The sequence below is a fragment of the Moschus berezovskii genome, chromosome 1 (assembly GCF_049115385.1).
Source record: "Moschus berezovskii isolate FMDL1 chromosome 1, NW_MosBer_1.0, whole genome shotgun sequence".
NCBI lineage: Eukaryota > Metazoa > Chordata > Mammalia > Artiodactyla > Moschidae > Moschus > Moschus berezovskii.
Window position 1 is genome coordinate 87,978,153 of NC_142460.1, and position 20,586 is coordinate 87,998,738.

The 20,586-nt window shown below is 38.5% G+C and overlaps 1 protein-coding gene across 1 annotated transcript in view; it reads left to right on the plus strand.

Moving 5' to 3' along the window:
- Positions 1 to 19,469, plus strand: part of LOC129564616 (solute carrier family 15 member 2-like) — a 31,207-nt gene extending 11,738 nt beyond the window's left edge. Inside the window, exons 8-22 of the mRNA XM_055438754.2 lie at positions 5,495 to 5,577; positions 5,989 to 6,075; positions 6,248 to 6,337; positions 6,430 to 6,474; positions 7,923 to 7,955; positions 8,674 to 8,762; positions 10,090 to 10,171; positions 11,039 to 11,173; positions 12,115 to 12,279; positions 12,431 to 12,477; positions 14,308 to 14,418; positions 15,092 to 15,188; positions 17,714 to 17,860; positions 18,858 to 18,962; positions 19,293 to 19,469. Coding sequence (XP_055294729.2) covers positions 5,495 to 5,577; positions 5,989 to 6,075; positions 6,248 to 6,337; positions 6,430 to 6,474; positions 7,923 to 7,955; positions 8,674 to 8,762; positions 10,090 to 10,171; positions 11,039 to 11,173; positions 12,115 to 12,279; positions 12,431 to 12,477; positions 14,308 to 14,418; positions 15,092 to 15,188; positions 17,714 to 17,860; positions 18,858 to 18,962; positions 19,293 to 19,469 — 1,493 coding nt within the window. The remainder of the gene's footprint in view (positions 1 to 5,494; positions 5,578 to 5,988; positions 6,076 to 6,247; positions 6,338 to 6,429; positions 6,475 to 7,922; positions 7,956 to 8,673; positions 8,763 to 10,089; positions 10,172 to 11,038; positions 11,174 to 12,114; positions 12,280 to 12,430; positions 12,478 to 14,307; positions 14,419 to 15,091; positions 15,189 to 17,713; positions 17,861 to 18,857; positions 18,963 to 19,292) is intronic.
- The last annotated feature ends 1,117 nt before the right edge of the window (positions 19,470 to 20,586 follow it).

A 20,586-nucleotide genomic window follows, 5' to 3' on the forward strand; every position in this document is an offset into this window, starting at 1 on the left:
ATACACAGAAAAACTGTACAAAAAAGATCTTCATGACCCAGATTATCACAATAGTGTGATCACTGACCTAGAGCCAGACATCCTGGAATGTGAAGTCAAGTGGGCCTTAGGAAGCATCACGATGAACAAAGCTAGTGGAGGTGATGGAATTTCATTTGAGCTCTTTCAAATCCTATGAGATGATGCTGTGAAAGTGCTGCACTCAATATGCCAGCAAATTTGGAAAACTCAGCAATGGCCACAGGACTGGAAAAGGTCAGTCCTTTCATTCCAATCCCAAAGGCAATGCCAAAGAATGCTCAAACTACCGCACAATTGCACTCATCTCACACGCTAGTAAAGTTATGCTCAAAATTCTCCAAGCCAGGCTTCAACAATATGTGAATCGTGAACTTCCAGATGTTCAATCTGGTTTTAGAAACAGGCAGAGGAACCAGAGATCAAATAGTCAACATCTGCTGGATCATTGAAAAAGCAAGGGAGTTCCAGAAAAACATCTATTTCTGCTTTATTGACTATGCAAAGCCTTTGACTATGTCAATCACAATAAACTGAAAATTTCGAAAGAGAAGGGAATACCAGACCACCTGACTTGCTTCTTGAGAAATCTGTATGCAGGTCAGGAAGCAACAGTTAGAACTGTACAGGGAACAACAGACTGGTTCCAAATAGGGAAAGGAGTACATCAAGGCTGTAAATTGTCACCCTGCTTATTTAACTTATATGTAGAGTACCTCATGAGAAATGATGGGCTGGATGAAGCACAAGCTGGAATCAAGATTGCCGGGGGAAATATCAATAACCTCAGTGCCTTAGCAGCAGCAGCAGATACGCAGATGATACCACCCTTATGGCAGAAAGTGAAGAAGAACTAAAGAGCCTCTTGATGAAAGTGAAAGAGGAGAGTGAAACCATTGGCTTAAAGCTCAAAAGTCAGAAAACTAGGATCATGGCATCCAATCCCACCACTTCATGGCAAATAGATGGAGAAACAGTGGAAACAGTGGCAGACTTTATTTTTTTGGGCTCCAAAATCACTGCAGATGGTGACTGCAGCCATGAAATAAAAAGACGCTTACTCCTTGGAAGAAAAGTTATGACCAGCCTAGACAACATATTAAAAAGCGGAGACGTTACTTTGCCAACAAAGGTCCATCTAGTCAAGGCTATGGTGTTTCCAGTAGTCATGTATGGATGTGAGAATTGGACTATAAAGAAAGCTGAGTGCCGAAGAATTGATGCTATTGAACTGTGGCATTGGAGAAGACTCTTGAGAGTCCCTTGGACTGCAAGGAGATCCAACCAGTCCATCCTAAAGGAAATCAGTCCTGAATATTCATTGGAAGGACTAATGTTGAAGCTGAGACTCCAATACTTTGGTCACCTGATGCAAAGAGCTGACTCATTTGAAAAGAGCCCAATGCTAGGAAAGATTGAAGGGGAAAGGAAAAGGGGACAACAGAGAATGAGATGGTTGGATGGCATCATCGACTCAATGGACATGGGTTTGGGTAGACTCTGGGAGTTGCTGATGGACAGGGAGGCCTGGCAGTCTGCAGTCCATGGGGTCACAAAGAGTTGGACATGACTGAGCAACTGAACTGAACTGAACTGAATCACAGAAGAGATTGCAAGTGAAACAGAAATAGGACATGGTTATCTATAAGACAAGGGATTGAAAAATAGTATGATATATTTGAAGGCCTTGAAGGAATTCAAATTGCCCAGAGCATAAATGAGAAAGATAAAGAGGAGAAACTAACAGAAACCAGATAATGAAAGGCTTTTAACTTATTGAGGAATTAGAATTTTATCAGAATAGTAGAGAGCTTCAAAAGGATTTTGAACAGAGGAATGATTGTTAGATGTTTATTTTTCAGTGATATTTCTGACTGTAATGTGGAAAAAGAATGGATTAAGGGTGAGACAAAGGATACTCTTTGTCTTGATTACTGAATTTTTGGTACTTAAATTTTTACTGAAAGTGAATACCTCCCTTAGCTCACCTTCCTCATCCCTGACAGAATTGACGAGCTTGATATGTTACATTGTGTGAAAGAAAGGGAAAGGATAAGTCAGGATTGAATGTAGGGTTCTGAGTTGAGTAAACAAGGGAGAATAGGTTTGGGGGCAATACTAATGAATTTAGTTTGGGGCATGTTACATTCTAGATGTCCTTAGACCATATAATTAAGAGTATCAAATATTTATTTGGAAATGCACTTTTAAAATTCAGGAGAAATTTTTAGGCTATAAATAGTTGGGACTATTAGTATATGGATATCAGTTAAGCATGAAAATAAATGGAATAACTAAGAGATAGTAAGAATAGGATAGACAGAAAGGATAGAACCCTGAGGAACCCAGGTATTTAAAAGACAAGCAAATGAGCTAGGCACTATGCATTAGAGATAAACAGGTCATAGAAATTGTTTCACAAGAAATTTTGCTGTCCTGGTAAAGATACAGAAAAGTGAACAATTTTCTTCACTTGATAAATGCAGAAATAAACATATCTAAAAGGAGGTGCAGCAAAGGTACAAGTAATATTCAAATCAAGATTCACTAAAGAAAAGTTGGGGAAGGGCTGTCCAGGTAGGGAAAAAACTGCAAATGGAGAGGCAGAAAACAGAACCTGTTATTTTAAGAACCACTGTCATTTCAATAATGCCAGAATCAAATCTCTTGGGGACAACCTCTATGACATAAATCTTTAGAATAATGTTTCAAATTATGTTTCAATGTTTCAATCTTAATGTAGTGAAAATTTAATACTGATTATTTTCTCCAGTATATAGATTGTCAAGTCTTTGATATGTTTATATTATTCATATTAAATGAGATTATTCAGTATTAAGCATACCTTTATACAAGTCAGCCTTTACTTATAAGCTGTTGTATTGCCTTTACAACAAAAATGTATTGAGTGAAATTTTGTGTTTGAATTAGGTAAAGGGTTAAAAAAAAGACAAGCAAAGAGGAAAAACCCATAAATAAGACTGAAAAAAAATGGCCAAAATGATAGTAGTTTTACCTTGGATAACAAGATTTTAAGAAGGGAATCATTCAGAGTAACAGATGTTACTGACTGGGAAAGCAAGATACTGCTTTCCCAGTTTTAATGTCTATTAAATACAGGGACACAAAGATCATTGACCTGATGATATCAGTTATGGTAGATTGGTGGAGATTCAAGACTAATTAAAGCAGAATGGGAAGCGAATAGAGGGATGAAAGGGAAGATAGTAAGTATTTATAAATGAAAGTGACATGAAGTCAGGAGAGGATATTGAGAATGGTTGAATATTATTAGAAACACTCCAGTGAAGAAAGATGTTGAAGATGTAAGATAAGACAGTATAATCAGTATGAAAGCACACATGGCACAATTACCTTTATACAGGAGGAGGAACATCACCTTCACCTAACTAGAGAGAGGAGGGAACAGATGTGAATACAGAAATTAATAGATGTGGTGGCAAGAAGCTGAGGGAGTTTACATTTGAAGCCTTCTCTTTTGTGAAGTAAGAGGCAACAATGTCCGCTCATGGGAGGAGATGGTAAAGAAACTCAGCGTCCCTATTTACCTTCTTTGGTTAGTTGGTCTTGAAATTTAAGTGTGACCTTGTCAAGGTCTTCTTTTTATCAGTCCATTGTCACTTTTTAGACCAGAATTCCTGAGAATTTCAGCCCCTTTTTAGGATCATTCTTAGTTTCAAGAGCAGTCTACTTCCTGTCCATAAACTTCCGCTTGTCTAGATACCTCTTTATCTGCGGACATGTCTCACAGGATTAGCATTCTTTCTGGGAACTATTTTTTCTATCAACAATAAGAAGACTGTGGTAGGTAAAGCACACTATTTGGGGAAGTTTGGTGAAACTGAGAGGATGAATAAAGTAAAAGTGGTAGAGTGAATCTGACTGAGACAACTGGAGAAATTAAAAAGTTGAGACAGAGAAAAGTAAAATGATTCAGGCCTTCTAGATGTAAGGATATTGGAAATTGGTACTGGTCACTGAGGAAGGCATCTTTGGTAGAGTAGCTGCTAGAGAGGCATCTTGCTGGAGCTGGGAACTCCATTCAGGAGGAGAGTACATCAGAGATGGTACCATGGTGGAGGTTTCCCACAGATTTTACTTAAAGTTGATAAACATGAACAAAATTACTTTTTATAATTGTAAATGTAATTTCTTATTTTGGCAATTTGGAAAATAAAGGAAAAATTCAGAAAATTAAATTCATCTATAGATAGCTTTGGAGATGTGATTAAAGATGAGGGTTAAAGGGAAGAGAATGAGCTCAAGAGCAGAAATAAAACAGAATTGTTAGTAGGAATGATGAACAGTGGTTAGAGGACAGAGTACCAAATGGAGAGTAATGAGGGAAAAGGGGGAAGTGGTAAGTTGAGAGGAGCTCCATTGCAAATAGGGTCATGTCTTTTTATACCTTTATTCTCTGTTCAGTTCAGTTCAGTTGCTCAGTCATGTCCGACTCTTATCCAGCAAAGGGCTTACCCAGTGGCTCAGTGGTAAAGAATCCACCTATAATGTAGGAGACACAGGTTGGATCCCTGGGTTGGAAAGATCCCCTGGAGGAGGAAGTGGCAACCTACTCCAGTATTCTTGCCTGAGAAATCTCGGACAGTGGAGCCTGGTGGGCTACAGTCCACGGAGTCACAAATGAGTCAGACACGACTGACTGGCTAAACAACAACAAAGTGTCCAGCAAAGTATGTGATACAAGAGTGAATGACTGACATGCTTTATGTTGGTTAAGAGTATACATTTTTGAGGCAACAGGCCTAAGGTCAAAAATGCAGTTTCTGGCACTTCACAGTTGTGAAATTTTGTAGAAATTGTTTGACTTTAATCCTTGATTTTTTCATGTGTAACTTCCTTGTCAGGTTAAATCAGTACTATTATGTAAAATGCTTAACACTCTATATATAATAGTAAACCTTCAAGAGATGGTTGATGATAATAACATCCATCAGGATAATAATGAATTTGGGAAGGCCTTTCATATCAGGAGTTTGGGCTTATTAGATAAATCCTGGATACAGCATTTTAATTTGGCAGCAGATAAGAAGAAGGAGAAGCAAACAGGGATTGAGAAACTAGGTGATGGCCATTTTGAAAATGTAGGGTAGAAGTTGTGAGGTTCAAAATGAGTCATAGTCTTGGTGATGCAGAAGAGGGGTAGGCAGGAAATACACTCAAAAGAAAGTTGGTAGTGTATCAGATGTAGAGATGAAGAAGAATAGTGTGAATTCAGAGGTGATTTTCATTTCTGTGATTACAGGAAAGTCTGCACATTGACCATTTTATTTTTCTCTTGGCTCCCATAGTTTTTATGACTCCAAAGTCAGGGAGCACCAGTCAGTTTCCACCCTTTATGAGATGTGTCAATCATTCCTACATTTCAGCAGTGTGTCCTTAGTGTTGACAACTAAATGTGCTAAATGAGAAGCTAAGAACTTTGTTTCTACTGCAGTTGTGTTTGCAATGGGAAGTAAACTATACAGAAAACCACCTCCTGAAGGAAACATACTGAATCAAGTTGTCAAATGTATCTGGGTAAGTTCATGAATTGTTTGCCTGCCTTTTTGAATCACAAGAAAAGAAATGCTGTTCTGAGCCTACAGGCCTTCAAACATGGGTACACACTTTTCTCAATGACCTCTGCGCTGCTTCTGTGACTTTTGGAAAGTAGGATTGATCAAACTTCACTCAATGCCTCTATTTAACCTTTAAGCTGAAAATAATATAATCATTTTTAAAAACTGGCAAAAGTTTTCTGAAATGTGGTTATGTATGTTGAAATTATATTTCAAATATTCTGAAATTCAATGTGTGATGAAATCAAAAGGTTAGATTAAGTCACTCAAGAGTATGTGTGTCTAAGGGAAAATACAGTGAAATGGAAAAGGCAGGGGATGGGTTTTTTCTTTGTTTTTTTCTTCTCCTGTTATCTCTGCTCTGCCCTAGTTTGCCATTTCCAGCCGTTTCAAGAACCATTCTGGGGACAATCCCAAGCGAGAGCACTGGCTGGACTGGGCAGCTGAGAAATACCCAGTAAGTTGAACTTCAGAAACATCTGCTGCCTCCATAGAGCTTTTCCTGATAACCAAACTGATTCCCTCCTGCTGTATTTGACCTCTTCTCTTACTGTTCTGGGCCATTTCTACTCCAAGCAAGAAATCCTTAACTGCCAATTGAGCCTATTCTTTCTTTCTCCTCTTTGCAGAAGCAGCTCATTATGGACGTGAAGGCACTGACCAGAGTACTGTTCCTTTATATCCCATTGCCCATGTTCTGGGCGCTTTTGGATCAGCAGGTAAGAATAGTTCTTTTGAAAACTACCTCTTCTTCCAGCCCCTTGCCTCTCACAGGAAAGGGATTTCCTCACATAGCATCTGTTTGCCGTAGGGCTCACGATGGACCTTGCAAGCCACCAGGATGAATGGGAATTTGGTGAGTAGAAGATATTTTTCCAAAGTCTATCATTTTCTTTTTAATCCACACTAAGGAAAAATTTCTTTATGTTTTTGCCTGAAAAGTGACATAAAATTATAAGAGAGATGCCTTTAGCATGAAGATACTGAGTAGGTAGACTAAGTAAAGAGAGTCTGGAAATAAAAGACAGAATCTTATCTTTAGAAATCAGAAATGTAAGGATGGAAAGTTTTCAGTGTATACAGGAAGCATTGAGAGGATAGCAAATGAAGTGATAAAGCCTGGGCATGGATATTTTCTTTTATCTAGGCCTGACCAGGGCACAGCAGGTTTGATTGCTGCTACAACACAACCAGTTGGACAAAAAAGAAGGCTGAGTGACAAAGAATTGATGCTTTCAAATTGTGGTGCTGGAGAACATTCTTGAGAGACCCTTGGGCTGCAAGGAGATCAAACCAGTCAATTCTTAAAGGAAATCAACCCTGAATATTCATTGGAAGGACTGTTGCTGAAGCTGAAGCTCCAGTACTTTGCCCATTTGCTACAAAGAGCCAGCTTCTTGGAAAAGACCCTGATGCTGGGAAAGTTTGAAGGCAAAAGAAGAAGAGAATGGGACAGAGGATGAAATGGTTAGATAGCATCACCAAACCAATAGACATGAATTTGAGTCAGCTCTGGGTGATAGAGGTCAGAGGAGCCTGGCGTGCTGCTGTCCATTAGGTGGCATAGTTGGACACAACTTAGTGACTGAGTGATAAGAACACAACACAATTGACCCAACTCAGGCAGGGCTCACAACAGAGGATCCAGAGGTGGATATTTTGTACGTAGATACAGAAATAATGAAAAAAATTTTAACATAATTTTTTATTTTTCTAATTTCCATACATTGACAAACTCTTCCCTCATTTGTTCCCACTGTCTAGATTATTGTATGTTCTCCTGCCATCTCAGTTATGAAGAAGGCAGAGAGGAATAACCCCAGGGTTTTATCAACCGGTCTGTTTGAAGCTTCCCTAATATAATTTCACCTTTTCCCTTCCTCTGACTGTCCAGGACTTACTTGGTTGTCTTCTTTTTAGACCCTCTGGAGAACAACTTTAGAAACACTGTGTGTCGATAAGACATCACCCTAACCATCATACCTTTTTGTCCCTCACATTATTACCACCTATGACTGCAGTTACTGGGATTAATAAAAACACACTGACTCTAGTCTCTTTCAAGTTAAAAAAAGCATAGCTCACGGAAAATAAGATTCTCCCTTATGCCCATCTGCCTTCAGAAGCCATAGCCTTAAGCCATCTCTAGACTATGCCCCTACATACCCTTACAAGGATAATAGTGGTCCTGAACAAAATATGTTATGCTTCTCACCTGCTAATTATCAATATTGTTGATTTTGTTGATTAGACTTTGTTTGTCTTTAGGCCATTATCTTAATGTGATTTGTTATCATGTTTTAGGGTTTTTTCATGCTTCAGCCTGACCAGATACAGGTAAGGGACTTCTCTATATTGCCAGGTACTTATTTCTTCCCTCATCTATAACTCGACATGCAGTAGGAGGATTACAAACCATAATTTGATGTTTTTTTCCTTGTATACTGAGGAGAGCTAAACAATAGGAATGAAAATATTCTTAAGCCCCACACTTCTCTTTTACATTCTCTGTTAGTAAGTAGCTCCTACTCAACTCCAAAGAGACTGAGTTTTGAGCTCACAAGGAAAGTGTAAACACTGGATTTATTTCCATGTCAAGTATCATGGAAATATTATCAAAGAAAGTATACAACTTAACTGTGTGAGCAACAAATTCAGAGTCTCTACTTGCTGGTGACTCCTAGTTATTTTTTAACTGCTTCTTCAACAATCCCCAATTCTTCTTTCTTTCCTCCCTTTCTCCTGACTATGACATTTTCCTTTTGGCTGTGGAACTGGAGGAGATAAATGAAATGGGAGGGAAGAGCTCCTAATCAATTGATAGAAAAACAGGTTTAGAATGAAACTGGTTCCTTGGGATATTTGGAAGCTAATGTGTTGTGCAGGGGAAATAGAGTCTTGGGTGTAAAGGGACTGAAAGATGTGGAGTCATTCTGTACATCGTTGATGAAAGTGTGTTTGGGTGTGAGAGTGTGCACACATGTGAATGAGAGCACATGCTCACACTCATAATAGAAAAACACTTGGAACTAATCTTTTTACCATGGCATTACAGGTGCTAAATCCCTTTTTGATTGTTATTTTCATCCCACTGTTTGACCTTGTCATTTATCGTCTGGTCTCCAAGTGTGGCATTAACTTCACGTAAGTGCTCACTATGCCTTTGTTGCTCCAGCCTGACTCAATATTTGTCCAGTTTGATAAAGAGTCAGTATCTTTTCTGATTAGTGATGATTTGTTTTGATCTATCATTTTTTTGCTTCTGTTTATCCATGATAGATTAAATGCCTATTAATGCCAGAGAACAGGGCTTCCCTCATGGCTCAGCAGGTAAAGAGTTTGCCTGCAGGCAAGAGATACAGGCGCAGTAGGTTCGATTCCTGAGTCAAGAAGATCCCCTGGAGAAAGAAATGGCAACTCACTCCAGTAGTTCTTGCCTGAAAAATCCCATGGCGGGCTACAGTCCATGGGGTTGCAAAGAGTCGGACGTGACTGAGTGACTAAACACAACAATACTGGAGAACAGGAATTAGATCTAATACTTGTCACAGAGAGTCCAATCCATTACTTCAGACTTACATACATGATGTTGAAGAATTAGGGCTATACTTTATGAAAAGTCAAAAATATATGGGATTAGGCTCCTAAACCAGTTTGTTGCTTTGTTCTTGAAAGTTGCCTCTTCAAAGAAGTCCAAAGTCTTTGATGAAAACTAATCCCCTTAAATTTCCTACTGTCCCTATGAAACAAATGAGGGACCTCAGAAGAGGACAGAATTGTCCCTAATTACTGCTTTCCCCCTATTCTAAATAGAAGTGTTATTCTTTGGAAAGTTTGACCGAGGAGGATCTTAAGTCTTCTATATTTTCTGATTTAATAGCAATTTCCTTTTGATAGCCACTTACCATATTCAAATGACCTTTTGTCATTTACTCATTCATTGAGCAGTTTATTGAGTTCAGTACCAATGGCTGCGGAAATGTAGAAGCACAAATCTTGCTCCTTACGAATTTACTTTTTAGTAAGGGAGCTAGAAAATATGCAAGATTAATTATTGAAAATGATGAATTATGTTAAGTGCTCTAAGAATGGAAGCAAAGTGCCAGGGAAATTCAGAGATGAAAAAGAGTGGCTAGGGTCAAGAAAGTCTCCTGAAGAAGAGGAAAAGAAGGTAATAATATACAGTGACAGGTATATGGTAAATGTTCAATGAATCTGGTTATATTACTATTATTTTTGTAATTATGACATAGTGGATAGAAAAAAACAATCATAAAGCGGGAAAAATTGGTGTGTTACAAAGAACAGTTCAGTGTGACTCAAGTAAAGGTAGAAAGGAGGATATATGAAGGGGAGTACTAAGAAATACTTTGAAAGTAATTGAGAACAAATTAAGTAAGCTTAGGAAGTTTAGCTTTTACTCTTTATAGTCTACAGTTTAGCTTTGACTGCCTCTCTGTTTCCTCTTCAGATCACTTAGGAAAATGGCTGTCGGTATGATACTAGCATGCCTGGGCTTTGCAGTTGCTGCTGCTATAGAGATAAAAATTAATGTGAGTACAGTAAATCTTAAGCTCCATGAGGGCAGGATGAAATCTGTTTTGTTCATTTCTCTGACTTGTTCAATCTTGATTCACTGGGCCCTACCACAGTAGCTATTTTTAAAAAGGTGCATAATAAGTGTTTGTGGCAAATGAGTAGATATAGAGGTAGAGCGAGGAAGAGGTAGATCGGAGAAGGCGATGGCACCCCACTCCAGTACTCTTGCCTGGAAAATCCCATGGGCAGAGGAGCCTGGTAGGCTATAGTCCATGGGGTCGTGAAGAGTCGGACATGACTGAGTGACTTCATGTTCACTTTTCACTTTCATGCATTGGAGAAGGAAATGGCAACCCACTCCAGTGTTCTTGCCTGGAGAATCCCAGGGACGGAGGAGCCTGGTGGGCTGCCGTCTATGGGGTCGCACAGAGTCAGACACGACTGAAGTGACTTAGCATCAGCAGAGGTAGAGCAGCAGTATAAAATGCAGCCCACCTCCCACCTGAGTGATGTAGAGTACATTGTTTAGGAATTTCCAAACACCAGTATACAAGATATAGAACCATTTCTTTCATACCTACCAGACATTCAAATATCTTTTGGCAGATTGAATAGCCACTATTGGGGAGTGATGTATGGGGCCACAACTGAGTCAAAAAGCATGGAATTTGTTACCTGGCACCAGTGCTTGCTACACTGAGCTGGAATTTCCTCCTCCAAATTGCCTTCAGAGCCTTCAAAGCCAAATGCTCTTTAGAAATAGAAAACTATGTACTCTTGACTAGATAAACTTGGCTATTGAAATAGGACTGAAGTATGTGTTCTCACTGTATTTGAAGGGTTATTTTCTAGTAATTCTAACACATGTTCTCTCTCCTAAGGAAATGGCCACATGCCAGCCAGATTCCCAAGAGATTTTCCTAAAAGTCTTGAATCTGGCAGATGATGAGGTCAAAGTAACAGTGCTGGGTGATGAAAATAATACTCTGTTGGCAGAGTCCATCAAATCCTTTCAGGTGACGTATGGACTTGAGTGAATTAGAAACACATTCAGATTATGTGCCAAAGCAGCAGCATATACAGTGGTTTACCACATGCACCTATGAAGTCAAAGTGCCCCAGTCTCTTTCCTGGTTCTGCCACTCCCTAACTGTAAGACCCTGAAGAAGTTGTTTTATCTATAAGTCTCAATTTTCGCATCTGTAAAATGGCAATACTTTTTATGTCATAAACTGTTGTGAGGATAAATATTATATATAAGGTGTTTAGCATAGTGTCTGGAACATTGTAAGCTCTCAATAGGTTGTAATTTGTATTGTTATTTCAAACTACCTCCTAACACACACCCTGTTGAAGAGTTTGGCTTACATATTTTCACTGCTATACTATACATATTCTGAAATATTCATTTAAAAATATTTTAAATAATAACAGTAATATACATTTATTGTTGAAAATTGGGGACTGTGTCAAAAGATCAAAAAATCACCTATAAATCTATCACACAGAGATAATCATAGTTAGCTTTAGCATTTTTTTAATAAATGAGTAAACTACTTTTTAAAAAGTCTTGAAGCACTATATGCTGTATTGACTTTGATTTTTTCCTTAGCATGATCATTATCAAAAGGATTTTCCCATGTCTTTAGATAAACTTTGAGAATGTGAATTGAACAGATACATAATATTCCATTCTATGGATATATCATAGTTTAGTAAAATATTTCCTTAATAGGCATTTAATTTTTTATTATTATACATATTTCTATAATGAATATCTTTACTCATAAATCTTCATTCATGCCTCTAATTACTCCTATAGTATATTCCTAGAAATGGAATTATGAGGTTAAAGGGTAATGTTGAAAGTATCTGAGGTCACCTGCCTGGGGTACTATGAGACTGCAGTGTTCAAGGTGGGGAAGAAGATGAATGTGACAGGCTCTTTATTCTGCAGAATATGCCACACTATTCCAAACTCCACCTGAAGACAAAAAGCCAGAATTTCCACTTTCAACTGAAATATCACAGTGTGTCTGTCTACACTGAGCATTCTATGGAGGAGAAAATGTGGTACACTCTGATCATTCGAGAAGATGGGGGAAGTATTTCTAGCATGATGGTAAGTTGAAGAATGGCCTAGTTTCTAATTATCTTACAGTATGAAGACTGATTCATCAATATCTTACCAAGGATATATCTGATGATCAAATTTTATGATTATCACTTCCTTCTAATCACCTGTAACTGATTTTTACTTCCCTCTATTGTAGGTGAAGGATGAAGAAAACAAAACAACCAATGGGATGACAGCCATGAGGTTTGGATATCAAGGAGACCTAGGCCTCTCTGTTCTCTTGAATCTAGGGTCTCTTCTGAGCTGTGGGGCTTCACATGAAGAAACTTCACGTTCTGCTTGTCTTGTACTAGGATGCTCTCTCCTATAATATCAGGAGCATTGGTGTCAGAACACATTTCCCAGGGAAGTGAGAGGCATAGATTCATAACCAAGTCTTTTGGCTTGCTTTCTCATGTGGTACTCAAAGATGACCCTATATCTATGAATGCCCTCGGTGCTCTGCCACATTAAATTGCTTCTGCTGCATGTTATCCACTTATCTTGCTCTTAAGAAAATAATTGAGTACTTTCCTCTCTGTGATCACCAGAGAGAAATTTAGAAGTAAACAAATAATCCTACCTTCATTACTGGTAGTTAAACATCTTTTATAGTTACTGTGTTTTTAAAGTAAAGTTTAAAATAAACATATACAAGCATCATGGTTTAGTAAAGGTAACATACTTGGATTCAGAAGACTTGGTTTTGAATCTAGATAAAGCTGAAGGTTAGGCACTATGGGACAGTTACAGAGATGGAGCCCTGAAGAGGTTATCTGCTCACTGGGGCAGGAATCTGACGTGATATAGATGCATGTGTCTATGGCCATCAAGATTAGATGGTTGCTGTAGAGAATAGCATTTTAGAGGAGAACTTTTAATGAAAAGGTGAATGTCATTGAAGGCTGGAACAGTCATATTAATCTGCTTTTACATATGCTTCTGGGAGAAGGCAATGGCACCCCACTCCAACACTCTTGCCTGGAAAATCCCATGGACAGAGGAGCCTGGTAGGCTGCAGTCCATGGGGTCGCCAAGAGTTGGACACGACTGAACGACTTCACTTTCTCTTTTCACTTACATGCATTGGAGAAGGAAATGGCAACACACTCCAGTGTTCTTGCCTGGAGAATCCCAAGGACAGGGGAGCTTGGTGGGCTGCCGTCTATGGGGTCGCACAGAGTCGGACACGACTGAAGCAACTTAGCAGCAGCAGCACATATGTCTCAGAAAAAGTAAACAGATCCAAAGTCATACAACAGTGAGGCCAGGGCTTCCCTGGGTCAAAGAGCAATAGGAACCTCCAGGAAGGATAAAGGAAGCTATTTCTGGGTTAGTGCGGGATGATTGAAAGCCCAGGAATCAACATCAAGGGTTTTAGAGGGAAATGCCCTTCTAATCCCATTTGCCAGGTACTAACTGAGGGAAAATGCTACCGAAAACCCAAACTGAGGGACCAATTTAAGGGCTGAGGTTCAAAAGACTAGAAAAATGGTTCTAGAAGATTTCAAGTTTGTCTGAAGACTCAAAACAATGAAAGCTCACCTGCTATGAGCTGGAGTCTGAGTTTTGCATAAAGCAAATCAGACTTCATTTATAAGAGGATGAAGTATCAGTTTTATATAAATACTAGTATATATTTATATATACATAATTATTTTTCTTATGGAGTCTCAATTGATGAATTCCGTCATTAGAAAAGGGAAAGAAATTGGTTGCACCAGTGGTGAGTTGAGGAGATTCAGACTGCTGTGAGTGATCACAATAGTGTCATCCAAGGCAAGATCAGGTGAGAGTGTAGCAGACAAAAAGCTAACACCCAAGGAAAGAAAAAGATAGGAACAGCTAAGACTACTAATAACTTATGTGCGAGTTCATTTATTCATTCAGTTAACAATATATACCATGTACCTTTTATGTGCCAGCCTCTGTTCTAGGCACTAGGCATATAGCAATAAACAAAACAGAAAATGCCCCTGCCCATTTATCAGGTGGGAGATTTTGTCTGATCTCTAACAATGTCTCTATCCTTAGGTTTGTTAACACTTTGCATGAAGAAGTCAATGTCTCCCTCAGTACAGATGCGTCCTTCATTGTTGATGAAGACTACGGTGTGTCTGCTTACAGAACTGTGCAAAGAGGAGAGTAAGAGCACTACCCTGTGGACATTCTACTTTTACTAACAGCTGATTTTTAAATACTTTCTTTGTGTATAGGTGGGCAGATTAGGTATATCTCAGCTAATTGTAAATTACACATACTCCTGCTCTGTTTCAGCCTTTGCCTCCTTTCCTTGGTCTCTTGTTTTTCTGCACAGATATATTGAAACCATGCTTGTTGTGAAGGCCGTACTGAACACTTAACAAGACCATCTCCTGGAGGTTTGCCAGTTTATCATTGGCTCCCACTCCTACCCTTTGGTAACTCCTATGAACACCTTGTTACTTCAAGCTTTTCCTTTCAGATTCACTGTTTTATGCTGTTCCACTAATTCATAATACTCAGAAGAGAAAAATTCATAAGACTTAGATGAGAAGACTTAGAGTCTGAAGTTCACGATAGAAGGCAATTTGTGCATTTTGCATTCAGGTTTAAGGTTAAGAAAACATACCGAACAGGCAATGAAATCTCAGATCAGGCATAGAAAAGAACTCGGTATGAAAATTATTCACTGTGAGACTCCTGTCCTCAAAGAGAAAGGGTAGCTTTGCTGCTTGATTCACCATCAATAGAGAGATGAAATCACTCCCTCCACCAGAAATGGAAGTGCTTTTCTAAACTGTAATGTTTCTTATAATCTAAATTTGTCCTGTTCCAGATATTCTGTGGTGCACTGTCGAACAAAAAATGAGGATTTTTCACTGAATTTGGGTCTACTAGACTTTGGTGCAGCTTATCTATTTGTTATTACAAATGTAAGTAGCTCATGACCATTCTCACTCTATTCTTGCATTTATCTGTATCTATATCTATGTAACTATGCCATATCTAAATTTATATGTAATCTATATCTATCTGTATCTTACTCTATGGTAAGACAGCATCACATACTTAAGATGGCTTATGGTGAACAATGTTGGATTTGTGATCTCTGAAGAAGAAGATTTAGCTTCAGGGCCAGGGACCAGGCTTGATCACTCAAGAGCTTTAGTGTAGCAGAGTTTTATTAAAGTGAAAAAAGAGAAAGCTTCTGACATAGACATCAGAAGGGGGACGGAGAGTGCCCCCCTTGCTAGTCTTAGCAAGGAAGCTATAGATTTTTTCAATTGGTTATTACAGTAAATCAAAAGAATGTCTCAAGGTTGTGAAGGTCTTACCAGACCCACTTCTGCAATTTACATTTTAAGATAATGGTATTTGAACTAACAACAGAAAGATCTTACCAGACCCACTCCCATAATATACATTTTAAAATGACAGGATTAGTCAGAAGGTCTCAAGGAGAAACAGGTCCTCAAGCAGGATACATTGTTGTTAGAGTTTAAGCAAAAACATATCCTTGAGCAACATGAGTTGTTTTATAGTGCAATCATCAGCTCTGGGCTTAAAGAAAAAAATAAAAAGGTGTCCTTTTCTCCTCCTTGAGAACTCCAGACCCCTATTTCCTCCTTGAGAGACCCAGACCCCTTTCTCCTCCTTGGGGACCCTGGACATCTTATCAACCTACCTAGGAATTGACTCTCTCACTTATTTCTAGTGTAGGGTGATAACTTCTATAGTGAATTTAAAAAACTCCTAAGATCTCAATAAAGGACATAAAAGAGAGAACACTGGCAAGAGGCCCAAGGTCTTGGGGAATGGTATACATAATTTACCTTGAGTCATTGCTATGAGGTGACGTGGTCTGCTCCAGTCTCATATGGCACCAAGAAAACAAAAACTATTTTGGTCTTCTTGACTGACTCCACATGTGGTTTCCTTAGCTCCTAGAAAACTGATCTGCTAGCATATCACAGTCTGAAATACCAAGACTGGTAGCAAATGTCAATCTCTACACAAAGGTAACTATGGTCCCTCAAAAGCAATTGTGTCAGCAATTAGGCATGATACCTCTGAATTTTAATTCTGATGTCAACCTTGATTCCAATTTTATTTCATTACTTTTGACATTGTATTAAATATAAAAAGAGGATCATGAATAAGAAAAAGATGAAACTTCTCAAAGTGTGATGAGAATCATCTATAAAGTTTTATTAATTATAATTAGTTTAGCATATCTTTAGTATTCCATCTTTTTATTATAGTTTATTGAAATATAATTCATATCATACATTTCACCCACTTAAAGTATATAATGGTTTTAAATGATAAGGTAACATATTCAATATATATTATATATTCAATACACACAGAATATGTTTTTAATAATATATATTCTGTGGTTTTTAATAAATTCAGAGTTGTGTCATTTTAGAACATTTTCCTCTTTCCAAAAAGAAGCCACATACTCATTAGCAGTCGTCACTCAACATTTCCTCCCAAACTCCCCAGCTCTAGACAACCACTTGTCTACTTTCTGTCTCTGCTATTATTAATCTCATGATATATCCAGATATTATACCTACTAATAATAACATTTACTACATAATAACTTGGTTTTATCCAAGAAATATATATAATTTCAAAAATTCCATTTCATTTATTATAATAAATATTACTAAATACAATCTATATACAAGAAAACCAACTCAGCTAAAAACCTTCATATAGTGAAAGTAATTTTTTAAAAAAGATTGTAGAATCATGTATATTTGGTAACATTAATAACAAAATATTGACCCTGAAAAGATTCTTTTTGACCAAAATTTTATAGGACGATTTCATCTTTTTGACAAAATTTTTATGTGTGAGTTTAAAAATAATGGCCACTAAATAGAATACAAAATAGTAGATGGTATTTGATGTAGATGTTAAAAATTTAATCAAGAAAGTCTTCAGTGTAAGAGTTACCAAGAAAATAATTTCTGATATTATAATATTCGGATAAAAGTAATTTTAGTAAAATAAATATTTAAATAGAAAATGTGAGAAATATTTTAATTGTACTTAGAAAATTGAACAAAGAATTAAACTTTTTAAAGTACATGCTTTTTTGAAAATTCATTGTTTGTTTAATTCAGATGCCATTTTACATTTAAAAATGTTAGTCAGAATCAAAATACCCAGTAGGTAAAAATTATGGGATACTATAGTATCAAACAGTCTGCCATTTAAGGACTCTGCAATAATGGTATCTGATTGACTGAAGCCAGCCAAGTGAGTGGAGTGTTACCAAATGGAATTTCAAAAACCTGAAATTGTGTAGAAATTGTTCAATCTCTTCATGGTACCACAAGAATGACAATACAATGAGGAGATGGATGTAAGATCATAAATGCTATAGGCCAGGAATATTTACTTAAGACTCCTAACAAGCCCATTTCTTGTTCCCCTCACTAAGAGAACCAATCAGGGTCCTCAGGCCTGGAAGATGGAATACATCCCAGCCAACAAAATGTCTGTCGCATGGCAGCTACCACAGTATGCTCTTGTTACAGCTGGGGAGGTCATGTTCTCTGTCACAGGACTTGAGTTTTCTTATTCTCAGGTAGGTTTTTGCAAGTGGAAAGTGGAGGTGGAGCTATTGCTCAGAGGATGGAGTTTTAATCCTGACACTGTCTTAATTAGTTATGTGACTGTGGCCAAGACCTCCATTATTTGGGGCCTTAGACTTCTTATGATCTTAAGCAGAGAATCAGCTTGACCTCCAGGAACATGGCAGGCTGGATCCATGCTGTTTGGGATCCAGAAAGGGATACTTAAACGTTAAGAATAAGGACTGTGGAATCAAACTGCCCTTGTTCAAATTTTGGCTGCATACCTATTTTGTAACCTTTAGCAAGTAAATTATCATCTCTCTAAAGCTTTTGAACTGTGGTGCTGGAGAAGACTCTTGAGAGTCCCTTGGACTGCAAGGAGATCCAACCAGTCCATTCTAAGGGAGATCGATCCTGGGTGTTCATTGGAAGGACTGATGTTGAAGCTGAAACTCCAATACTTTGGCCACCTCATGCAACGAGTTGACTCACTGGAAAAGAGTCTGATGCTAGGAGGGATTGGGGGTGGGAGGATACGGGGATGACAGAGAATGAGATGGCTGGATGGCATCACCGACTCAATGGACATGAGTTTGAGTGAACTCTGGGAGTTGGTGATGTACAGGGAGGCCTGGAGTGCTGTGATTCATGGGGTCGCAAAGAGTCGGACATGACTGAGCGACTGAACTGAACTGAAAGCTATTTTTATGTGTAAAATAAGAATAGTAATAGAACTTTTCCCTTAGGGTTATAATGAAGATTATATGATATAATGAATTAAAATATTCAGTTAAGAGTGCCATCTTATTGTTACTATGAACATTTTTACCTAAATCATTTTACTATATTCAATTACTATAAACATATTCCCTGAATCAATGTGAATACCGAACTTAGAAGGGAAGTTCAAATCTGGAAGTTTGGGTGGGAGAACTTTTCTGGATAGATGCTTGGTACAGGAGGGTGGTGTAGAGAGTTTCTTTACTCACAGATTTGTGTCTTCTCTAGGCTCCCTCTAGCATGAAGTCTGTACTCCAGGCAGCCTGGTTGTTGACTATAGCATTTGGGAATATCATTGTGCTTATTGTGGCGCAGTTCAGTGGCCTGGCCCAGGTATGTACTAAGAGAAGCAGGAGCACGTGTCTACCCAAGGATTTCCCTCCATCTTCCTCTGCTGCCCTTCCCCAACCCCTCTGTTTCCCACATTCCCCACTGAGCCCTCTGTCTTAAACATAGACTTTGCCAGGAAAATAGACATGTAAGCTGCAATAATGGCCACCATAGGCCCATGTGAGGAGAGGCCAATTAGTCCTGTCTTTTCCTACCAAAGTTCTTCCAAAACTGGTGACCCTGGGTCAGTCTGCTCCTCAGTCTTCATCTTAGAAAGATCAGTTTAGTATCAGGTTCTCCATATTTTTCTTTTATATGTATTTCTTCCTACAGTGGGCCGAATTCATTTTCTTTTCCTGCCTCATGCTGGTGGTCTGCCTGATCTTCTCCATTATGGGATACTACTATGTTCCTTTAAAGCCAGAAGATGTTCAGGGATCAGCAGATAAGCAGATCCCCCAAATCCACGGAAATATGATCAATCTGGAAACCAAGAAGACAAGGCTCTAATGATTCCCTGGACTCTACCCAGACCCCAGTTCCTGACTCTGGTCTTGGCTATCACCATCTTCAAGCATTTTTATTCCAACTTGGTTGGAAGAGAAAAGTACCATCAAAATGAACTGATCTCCTTCACTTTTCTCCGATGACAGAGGTAGTTCTAGGACTGGGTTTTCCAGTACTTTAAAGCAAGGTCCCTGAGACTTTATGTCTTCCTATATGTCACTGAACTCAGTAAACCTTGTGTGGTTTTGCTGCAGCTGGCCTGGCATCTCCAAAAACACAAATGTATAATTGAGATTGGTCTTCATGGTTATAAAAGTTCTATAGGAATTCTTTTACCTGCCATTTAGAGCAGATGACCCCACCTTTTGAAGTGCTGATTTAGGGCCAAATTTCAGAATAACAGAGAAATGGTATTTTCAAATGTCTTCATTAACAGTGTATTTGTTGTTTACAAGGACTTCAAGAATTGGTATGTCTGGTGTGACCTCATCCAGGGCCTGACTTGTCAGCTATTCAGGTTCAGTAAGATTGTAGTAAATTTTTCAGTACAAATAATAAAAGACAAAATGATATTTTATTAACACACAGGATAAGATATATCTTTCTGATAATTACAGTATTTTATCTACTAATCCAAACACCCCTTTCTCAGTATTGATAGGTCCTTGGAAACCAAATTAAAGACCGTAAACATTGTTCTGCAAAACAGAAAAGTATAACCTGTAGAAGTCCTGATGAACAATTCTTGTATAGTATATGCTTTCCTTAGGGACTATAATGTTTTAACTCTAGATTATGCCCACCTGTGGACAGCTATATAGGTTCAGTTCAGTCCAGTTGCTCAGTTGTGCCCGCTTTGCGACCCCATGAATCACAGCACGCCAGGCCTCCCTGTCCATCACCAACTTCCAGAGTTCACCCAAACTCATGTGCATCGAGTCAGTGATGCCATCCAGCCATCTCATCCTCTGTCATCCCCTTCTCCTCCTGCCCCCAATCCCTCCCAGCATCAGAGTCTTTTCCAGTGAGTCAACTCTTCGTGTGAGGTGGCCAAAGTATTGGAGTTTCAGCTTCAGCATCAGTCCTTCCAATGAACACCCAGGACTGGTCTCCTTTAGGA